At 44.7% G+C, this 9,711-nt stretch overlaps 1 protein-coding gene across 1 annotated transcript; it reads right to left on the reverse strand.

The window, feature by feature from the left end:
- Positions 1-1,357: 1,357 nt before the first annotated feature.
- On the reverse strand, positions 1,358-2,362 carry LOC134374673 (olfactory receptor 52K1-like). Its single transcript, XM_063092561.1, has one exon. The coding sequence runs from the start codon at positions 2,360-2,362 to the stop codon at positions 1,358-1,360; it is 1,005 nt and encodes a 334-aa protein (XP_062948631.1).
- Between the last annotated feature and the right edge of the window lie 7,349 nt (positions 2,363-9,711).

A 9,711-nucleotide genomic window follows, 5' to 3' on the forward strand; every position in this document is an offset into this window, starting at 1 on the left:
GCAAGGACCATATCATACTCATCATTGCATCTCCAGGGCCTGAAGAAAGGAACTGCCCTCACTAAAGCAGTCATCAGCATCTGCACATTACTGAGTCAAAGGATCCTTCAGTCCTTGTTTCCTTGAACCATCGGAGGATTTAACATTGCTGACCACTTCAGCATTCTTCACACAGACTCCTCCCCTGGCTTTGGTGAAACCACTCTCACCTTGTTTTCCCTCTGCCTCTCTGACAACTCCCCCCCAGCCCTCTCCCCCACAAATTTAGCCTTCTGTTTTGTCTTACACATATCTGCCTCTCTTCACTCCTGCTGTCACTAGTCAGGTTCAGGCCACCCTTGTCTCTCCTCTATATTAATGTAACAGTCTCCTAATGGGTCTCTTGGATCCCATGCCTGTCTCCTGTAATCCACACTCTTCTATGACTGCAGAGTGATCATTCCAAAATGCAAATACGATCTTGCCACTTCTTTGCTTTGGATTCTTGAATGGTTACATACTGTGGGAGTGAAAACTCAAACTCCTTATCATGACAGATAATACCTTTTTATCTGGCCTCTGCTTACCCATCCAACTTCGTTCCCCTCCCTACCCCATACTCTCTGTGTCAGGGCAACATGGAATTCCTGGTGAGTTTTCAAGCCTGCTGTGTTTATCCATGCCTCTGTGCCTTTGTCCGTGCTGTTCCTTTTGCCTAGAAAGGGTTTTCTTCTCTCCATATCCTTCTTCCCCAGAAAATACCTTATAATCCTTCAAATTCAACTCGAATTCACCTTCTCTGTGAGATGTTCCTACTTTTCTTGTTATTATTATTATTATTATTATTTTTGGCAGCTGGCAGGTCTGAGGATCCGAATCCTTGACCTTAGTGTTGTAACACTGCGCTCTAACCAACTGAGCTAACCACCCCACCAATGTTCCTACTTTTAGTGATTGTTGCCTCCTGTATATTCCCAGAGACTTTTGTACATGAAGTTATTATTGAACATAACATCTCTTTACAGCTTGCCAGATCAGGACCTCCTTTAGGGAAGAGACTGACATTTTATTCTTCCCTTGCAATCAGAGTGTTAGCATGATGTATAAATAATAAACATTTGACGAATGAATAAATGAATGAACAAATAAAACTCATATGCAGAAGGAAGGTGAGAAAACTTAAAAGCCATAGACAGAAGGTTGCTTTGAAGCTGGTTACTGTTAATTCTGGATGAGTGATTATTTTTCAGAAAATGGATATAAGACTCTCAAAGACGAATGCAGTTAGCAAAAATATAGCAGGGATGATGCACTCACCTAATTATCCTCTTCTTACTGGATAGGGAGAGTGACTTTAGGACACAGAAGTCCCAGAGAATCAGCCAGGAAGCTCCCTATGTGAGGTCAGAGCCTGGCACTTCTTGGTGGGGACCTGTACCTGTGTCCTTTGGAAGAGAGTTGACAGTTGCTGCCTGATCTCCTTGGTTCTGGCCCCATAGATGATGGGGTCAACCAGACATGGGAGCAGCAGGTAGAAGGCACTGAGCAGGTTGTGCACATCCTGGGATGCAGTGCGGGCCACACGGTAGACGATGGATGAGGACATGGTGGAGGAGTAGACGGTGAAGATGACCAGCAGGTGGGAACTGCAGGTGTTCAGGGCCTTGGAACGTGCACCACCTGATGAAATCCTGAAGGCGGCGTGGATGATGCGGGAATAGGAGGCTCCCAGTAGGAGCATGTCCAGGACTCTGTTGAAGATGCGGACAGTGAGCCCCACATTCTTGTTCAGGGAGATGTCCCCACAGGAGAGCTTCATCAGGGCCATATGCTCACAGGCAAAGTGGTGGATCACGTCTGAGCGGCAGAAATGAACCCGAGAGGCCAGCCCCACCACTGGAGCAACAATGCATGTGCTCCTGGCAGCTGCCGCCCCCACCAGGCCAGCCAGCAACTGGACTGTCACTATCTCTGAGTAGTGGAGAGGGTAGCAGATGGCAACATAGCGGTCCAGGGCCATGACCAGGAGGATGTTGCAGTCAAAGACAATGAGAAAGTACATGCAGAACATCTGGACCAGGCAGCAAGCCAGGGAGATGTGGATGAAGCGTGTGGAGAAGCTGAGGAGCATGGTGGGCACCACAGTGGTGGCGGCACAGATGTTGATGGCCAGGAGCAGGGTGATGAGCAGGTACATGGGCTGGTGTAGGCTCCGCTGGGCCACCACCGTGTGGATGACCAGGGCATTGGTGGAGACAATCACCAGGTAAAGGCTGAGGAAGGGCAGCAGCAGGAGGGCGCGGTACTCTTGCAGCCCCGGGAAGCCCACCAGGAGGAAGCTGGTGTAGGATGTATTGGAGCTGTCATTGCTCCCCCCTGACATCTTCCCTGGGGAGCAGATGGCTCTGGGAAAAGAAGAGGGTCAGGAGGCCTGGTTTCTGTACCTTGGCCCTTACCAGGACCTGTCCCAGCCTCACCAGGCTAGACTGGGGGCTTTGGTTTTCATGAACTACAATATTTCTATAGAGAAAATGAAGAATTATTTGTTTTCATTTAGAGAGACGCATCAAGTAATAACTATCTTCCATAGTCCCAACATGTTTTTTTTTTTTTTTTACTCCTTTCTTTTTCTATAAAAATCCTTCATTCATTTTTTCACTAACAAACCCTTGTTGAGGACCTATTTCGTGCTAGGCTCTATGCTAGGGGCTTGGAACACACAATGAAAAATTGATTGTCTCTGTCTTGAATGAACTCACATTATACTGAGCAAGACTGAAGTGACAAGTAAATAATAAAATGCAATGAGTAACAGGATATTAAAATGGGACCCTTTTTGCTCCAGTTTCAATTGATGTGCCCAAAGCCCAAGAACAAAGCACTAGACAAGTACTCCTTTGTTCATTCCAAACTGAGGTGCTCAGGGGCTGGCCCGTGGCTCACTTGGGAGAGCGTGGTGCTGACAACACCAAGTCAAGGGTTAAGATCCCCTTACTGGTCATCTTTTAAAGAAAAAACAAAACAAAACAAAACAAAAAAACAATCTGAGGTGCTGGTGTAGACTTCCTATGTGGGATTGACAGAAGGGGTGGCTGAAAATTGTTGCTGCAATCCTTAGTCCAAAACCCACCTGGAGAGTATAAAAGGTTTGAGGCTGGAGAGTCTGAGAGACAGACAGCCTCTGGAGAGAACTGGCATTTTCCTTTCCCGCCTCCCACAGGGGTGGTGGCAGGGAGATGTTTGCAGAAAATGGAGCTTACTTCTCATCTTGAGCTAGTAAAAGGTGCTTTAAAAAGACACAGCAGTGAATCTAAATTGTGTCTCCATAAGTATGTTATGATCTACACTTTTAGTAACTGTATAAAAAATAGAGATGAATAGAATCATTTGTTCTTAGTGAATCTATTTGTGGTTATCTAGAGATTGCCTCTTTCTCTTGTTGGCATTAGATACGATTTAATGATCTATTCTAGTCATTTGACAGGGATGGACTTTGAGTTGCAGTTATCCACTTTCCTCTCACTTTGATGAATTGGTATTCTTTCCAATTTCTACTCTTTCCCTATGATTTCTCAAAGAATATTGGGAAGAAACCATGAAAACATTTGGTAGTTCTTTCAATAACCCGCAATTGAACTTTTGTTAACATAGTCAGATGTTCTTTTATGATCTCTATCCCATCTTGGGTTTTATTTCCTTCTCAGCTAGGTTTGCTCTGCCTTTCATGGTTTCAGAGTATTTCATATACAGTAATATAAAAGGTAGAACAGAAATGAGAGATGAGCAGTTTTTCATCTGAGCAAGCCACACAGAACTCTGTTTCTTTGGTTCTTTCTTTCTGATCTTCTCCCCACCCCCACCCCCACCCCAACTTCTCCTCCTTTTTGGGAACAATCATCTGAAAACTCCATTCTCCCCAGTGCTGGCTGCAAAATTGTTGTTTATTCAGTAATATGGACCTGCAACCCTTGGGGCCATTCTAGGCTGACCTCAAAGTATGAGAGAAGAGGAATGTATGAAGTGGGCACCCTGGAACTGAGGCTAAGGGAGGTGGCCATAGTCCAGGGCAGAGGTTCTCACAGTGGAGTCTGGGGAGTAGCAAGGAAGGCAGGAACTGCTCAGATCTCAAGTTGTTTAGTGGTAGAGAACCACAGGGGCAGGGAGAGGGGAAGTTCATTGTCCCTGTTCTTCCTTGGCCTCCAGCTGTGATCTTAGCATCAGAGAACCTAGAGACCCACAAAGCCTGAGAACCTTTGGACATCCAAGTGGGGCTGCCCCTTAAGGGGATTGAATTGATTCCTTGTAAGGTTCCCTGATCAGTGGATACCCAGCATCTGGTTCTCTCCGTCTAGTTTTGGGAAGAGCAAAGATTTTTCAGCACATCCTTTTGGGAGGCAGCCCATATTATCAGAGGGTCTTTGTGTGGGACAGAGCCCACTTTTAGGGAGTATCCTGTTGAGCTGGGTGAGGTTTCCTGTCAACTCACCTCACAGGAGACAGCACAGGGTGGGGCTCATACTGAGAAGGAAAAGAAGGGTTGGATGCGTGGGAGGCCAGACTGAAAAGGCAGGACCCGAAGCTTAAGCATGCAGGCAGCTCCCAGGGACATGGGGTAGTGGAGTAAAACAGACTTCATCGTGAATCTTGGCCCTGCCACTCACTGCATGTGACTCCGGGCAAAAGATTTATACAATCTTCATCTGTACAAGGGCAGTTACAATACTGGCCTTGCAGGATGACGGGGAGATTAAATTGCTGAAAACTGTAAAGCTGATAAGAAGTGGAGGTGCCTAACCAATGTGAGGAGACTTCTTCCTCTGTGCCTCCTTTTGGAAGGGGAAGGAAGTGGGCCCCGGGCATGGTTCCAAGCCCTGAACATGGGAAGAGAGTTCGGGGACATGAAAAAGGCTGCTTCTTTGGCCAATGGGCTTGGGGACACACACAGGGATCTGTCTTTATTCTACTCTTGAGTCTGTAGCCATACATCTTGTACAATTTCAGTTTCCATCTGTCTGGAAAAGGGAAGGTTTAGCCTTAGATCTGTTCCTCACTCAAAGTGGGGCCCTTCAGGGCATTTGCAGTGTTGCCCCAGTGCTAATAGACACCCTTTCCTGATGGAACCCTGAGTCCTCAGGCACATGGGCTTGCTGGGTGAATGTGGCTGCATCAAGGCTCAGAAGAGAAGGTTGTGAAAGGGGTGGTGGTAATGAGAGAGGCACAGGCTTATTTGAGACCTACTTCTGAGCTGCTTAATGGGCATCTATAGGAGAGGACCAGGTTTTGCTTATCTCCATGCAAGAGGAAAAGGAATAAGTGGGACTGAGTCTGCTATGCTATGGCTCTGAGTTAGACTCAGAAGATGTCTCAGGAGACATTTCCAACTTCAAAAGCCTTCAAACCTCAGGTTAGAGGCTGCGAAGATGGATACTCAGGAGGGAGCCCTTCTTTGTCTCTGGACTGGGGGAGGGGGAGTGCTTGACCAGAGGAACAGGGACTACTAGGATGGCCTTTGCCCTCATTCTCTGGGCTGAATTTCGACCCTACTTTCTCCCAGGTGAGAGCCTCCCCCCAGCTCCCTGCCTGCCAAGCAGAAACTCTCTTGCTTACCAAGACTTACACAGGCAGGAGAAATAGAGACAGGCCAGGCAAAGCCTGGGTTCCCTGAATGTAGTTAAATTCATTCCATTCCTCCCTGGGGGAATGCCAAGAGCTTCCAGTCCCCGGTCCCTGGCTCTGACTTAGCCAATTAGCAGGTCCCCCAGGATGAGAGCATGTCCCACAGGGCCCTGAGGGCTGGGGGAACAGTGTGAGCAGAGAGCAGCGTCTTGATTCAGACATTCTAGGGAACAATTAGGGGGCTTGTTTGGGGGGAGTTGAGGGTCCCTACAGAGAGTAGTTCTCCAGGATCCTCCTTTGACCCTCTGCACCTGTTCTTTCTAGGTGATCTCGTCCATCTGATGATTCAAACACCTATCAATCCTCATGACCCCCTTACTTTTATATCCAAGTCTCTCCCTTGTACCTCAGACCCATTAACTGCTTATTGGAAATCTCCACCTAAATGTTCCACAGGGAATTCAGGAGTATCAAGCACTGCACTGAAGTCATGCCTGCTTTCATTCCAAAATGTTGTCATCTCTCTGTGTTCCCTATGTTAGAAATACTATTGCCACTCTCAAGTTTTCCAGAATTAGGAGGGAGGGAAAGAGGGAGGGGAGTGGGAAGGGAAGAGAGAGAGAGAGAGAGAGAGAGAGAGAGAGAGAGAGAGAGAGAGAGAGAGAGAGAGAGAGAGAGAGAACAGAGTCAGGACTGGGAAAGGGATCCAAGGCTGCTCTCTCTTCATGTCTAACCCTTCATCAAGCCCCGCCAAACCTTTGTTTGGTCTTTGCAATGTCCCTCATCTCTATTTCCTCCTCTACTAACTATCCTGTTCTCAGTAACGTCACTTCTAGACTGCTTATTGTGACGTCTACTAGCTTGTGTCTTTTTTCTGTCTCACACTCAGCATGTAAGAGTGCACCTATTGAACTTTACTTTTCTTAGTCTTTGCTAACTTGGTAGATGAAAAATGGTATTTCCTCGATTATATGTGTTGGCTATCATTTTCTTATATTTGTACAATAACTCCTTTTTTGTGAATAAGCTATTTATTGTGATTTATTAACAGAATCTCAGTGTTTTGCTTGCTTAACTTCCCTCCTTGGATTCTCACTGCCTCCATGCTAAGATCCAAACTCTCCAGCAGGAAGGAGGGCCTCACTCTGCTCAGTGTCTGTTCTCCGGCACTGTTTTTTGTCACTGTCCCTGCCATAATGCTAATGCCTACCATGTCGTGTTTTGAGAATCTGAAACATACCAGGCATGTTGCCAGATACAACTTGTGTACAATAAACTTTTATTTAACTTTCACAACAACCTAAGAGGGTAGGTATAAAATTTCCTCATTTGGCAACTGAGGAAACCAAGGTAGTCAAATCCGTATTGAAGTACTTACAATTTTCTGTATAAGCCTTATTGTCTTCTATCCCAAGACGTCTCACAGGATGCTGCAAATTAAACCTGAAGTTTTTATTTTTCTAAAATTAAAAAAAAAAATTGGGACATAGTTGATTGTACATATCTGTGGGGTACAGTACTGAATATCAACACCAGTGTACAATATGTGATGTTCAAAGCAGGATAATTAAAATATTCATCATTACACAATGTAATCAATTTTCATGGCCCTTTACCAACTCCTCCCTTTCCTTCCTCCCTATCCCCCGCTCCATCCCTGGCAACCTCATTTCTGTTCTCTAAACCTGAAGCTTTTGGCTGGGAGGGAGGCAAGGGGTGAGTATAGAGAGAGACCTAGAGAGCCCAAAGGGTCTACACTGGATAAACTATAAGCCAAGTGCAGTTCTTGAGCCAGGCACAAGGGACAAAGCCCAGTGCTCAGCAGCCATGCCAGCAGCAGGAGAGGGAAGACTGAGGACCAGGAGTGTGATGCATGGCACTAAGTGTAGGGAGTTGAGACCAACCTGATTTCTTGGCTGGGTCATGCAATGTGTAGGGAGCCCCACAATGTCCAAAGAGCAGAAGCAGCTCAGGCATGACCCAGGTATGATTTCTAGGTGGGTGTCTCATCTGAGGCTATTGGAGCCTGGAGAAAATTGCCATGCTGGGAGACCTGTTCACATGTGGGGGCTTTGAGTGAACATAGCATTTTATCAGGGCAGGAGGAGTAAGGTAGGGTGTCTGGGCCAGACATGCTGATTTCAGAGTGTGATTTGGGTCTTGGAGGGGAAGGTAGAGTGGTCAGGTGTCTTGGGTCTTGGGTTAAAAGCAGGTAGTATTTTGGGATATATTTCTTTTTTAAAAAATTTATTTTTGTCACTATACGTGTTTATGGGGTACAGAATTGCTTTGGCTATTTGACTTCTAGTTTCACACCATTGTGGACAGAAACAATACCTGATGTAATTTTGATCTTCTTAAATTTGTTAAGGTTTGTTTTGTGACCTACCATAAGGTCTATTCTGGAGAAGGTTCCATGTGCACAGAAGAAGAATATGTATTCTGCTGCTATGGGATGGAAAATTCTATATATATCTGTTAAGTTCATTTTGTCTAAAGTTCTGTTCAAGTCCAGTATTTCCTTATTAATTTTCTGTCTGGTTGATCTGTTCTTTGTTGGAAGTGGAGTATTAAAGTCCCCTGCTGTTATTGTATATCAGTCTGTTTCTGTTGCTTATAATAAAAACACCTGAAACTTGGTAATTTATAAAGAAATAGAATTTATTTCTTACAATTTCAGAGACTGGGTAGTCCAAAGTCCAGGAAACATGTCTGGTGGGGGCCTTGTTTTTGGTGGTGAAACTCTGCAGTAACAGAATATCACATGGTGAATGGCAGAACAAGAGAGCCAATTTCCTCACTTACTCTCTCCTCTTAAAACCATCAGAAACACACCCATTAAACTATTGATGGATTAATCCATTCCTGAGGGTACTGTCCTCACAATCTAATCCCCTCTTAAAGGCTCCACCTTTCAATTACATAATAGGATTTCCCGCCCTCTTAACATTGTTACAATGAAGATTAAGTTTCCAATATGTGAACCTTTGGGGGACACATTTAACCCATAGGATACTGTATTGCTTTTTATTTCTCCCTCATGTCCATTAATATTTGTTTTATATATTTAAGTACTCCTATGTTGGGTGCACATATATTTATAGTTACTATGTCCTCTTGATGAATTGAGCCCTTTATCATTAAATAATGACCTTATTTGTCTCATGTGACAGTTTTTGACTTGAAGGCTTTTTAAAAAATCTGGTATAAATATAGCCACTCCTGTTCTCTTTTGGTTACTATTTGCAAGTAATATCTTCTCCCATCTCTTTGCTTTCAGCATATGTGTGTCCTTAAGACTGAAGTGAGTTTCTTATAGGCAGCATATAGCTGGATCTTGTTTTATAATCCACTCAGTCCCTCTATGTCTTTTGAGTGTAGAATTTAATCCCTTTACATTCAAATTAATTATTGATAGGTAAGGACTTACTACTGCCATTTTGTTAATTGTTTTCTACCATTTGGGTATTTAATATTGAGCAATCATTTGGTTCCCCACTGTCAAATGCACATGGGGCTCTGGTAGGGAAATAATTATAGGTGCCAATAAACTCAGGGGAGCTCCAGAGCTTCTGCCTACAGTAAGTTTACCTTCACCACCTCATCTCCAAAACCTTCCAGAAGATTGGAATCTTCTGGGACTACTGCCCTACACCAGTATGACTCAGGCAATGGAACGGTCTCTCCCTCTAAGACCTGACAGGGCACCCATTTCAGTCCAGTTGTTCCCCTTTACAGGGCAGGGCAATTTCCATTAAGACAGTACCCAGCTAGGGATATTAATACAAGAGAAAAAAAAGAAGGAGGAAAATCTAACAGTCAGATGATAGAGCAAGATGAAAAAGTTTAATGAAAAATGAGGAATCTCAGGGGTTCCCCAGATTTTATCAGAGCCTGCAGTTATCTCCCTACTGGAGCCCCAGGTGCAATCAACAGTGGGGATCTAAATAATTCCTCAATATTAAATACCCAAATGACTAAAAGTACACAATGAATGATCCCCATGGCTGGAGTCACAGGAAAGATACAACAAAAATCTTTACTCCAACCTCTAGACTGTCAACTAGAGGATATAAAACTGAGGTACAGCTTCCTCTACATACCAGAATGTCCAAT

The sequence above is a fragment of the Cynocephalus volans genome, chromosome 4 (genome assembly GCF_027409185.1).
Source record: "Cynocephalus volans isolate mCynVol1 chromosome 4, mCynVol1.pri, whole genome shotgun sequence".
Lineage (NCBI taxonomy): Eukaryota > Metazoa > Chordata > Mammalia > Dermoptera > Cynocephalidae > Cynocephalus > Cynocephalus volans.

What these genes read in the sequence shown, in the direction of transcription:
- LOC134374673 (XM_063092561.1), bottom strand. Translation starts at nt 2,362, where the DNA reads ATGTCAGGGGGGAGCAATGACAGCTCCAATACATCCTACACCAGCTTC.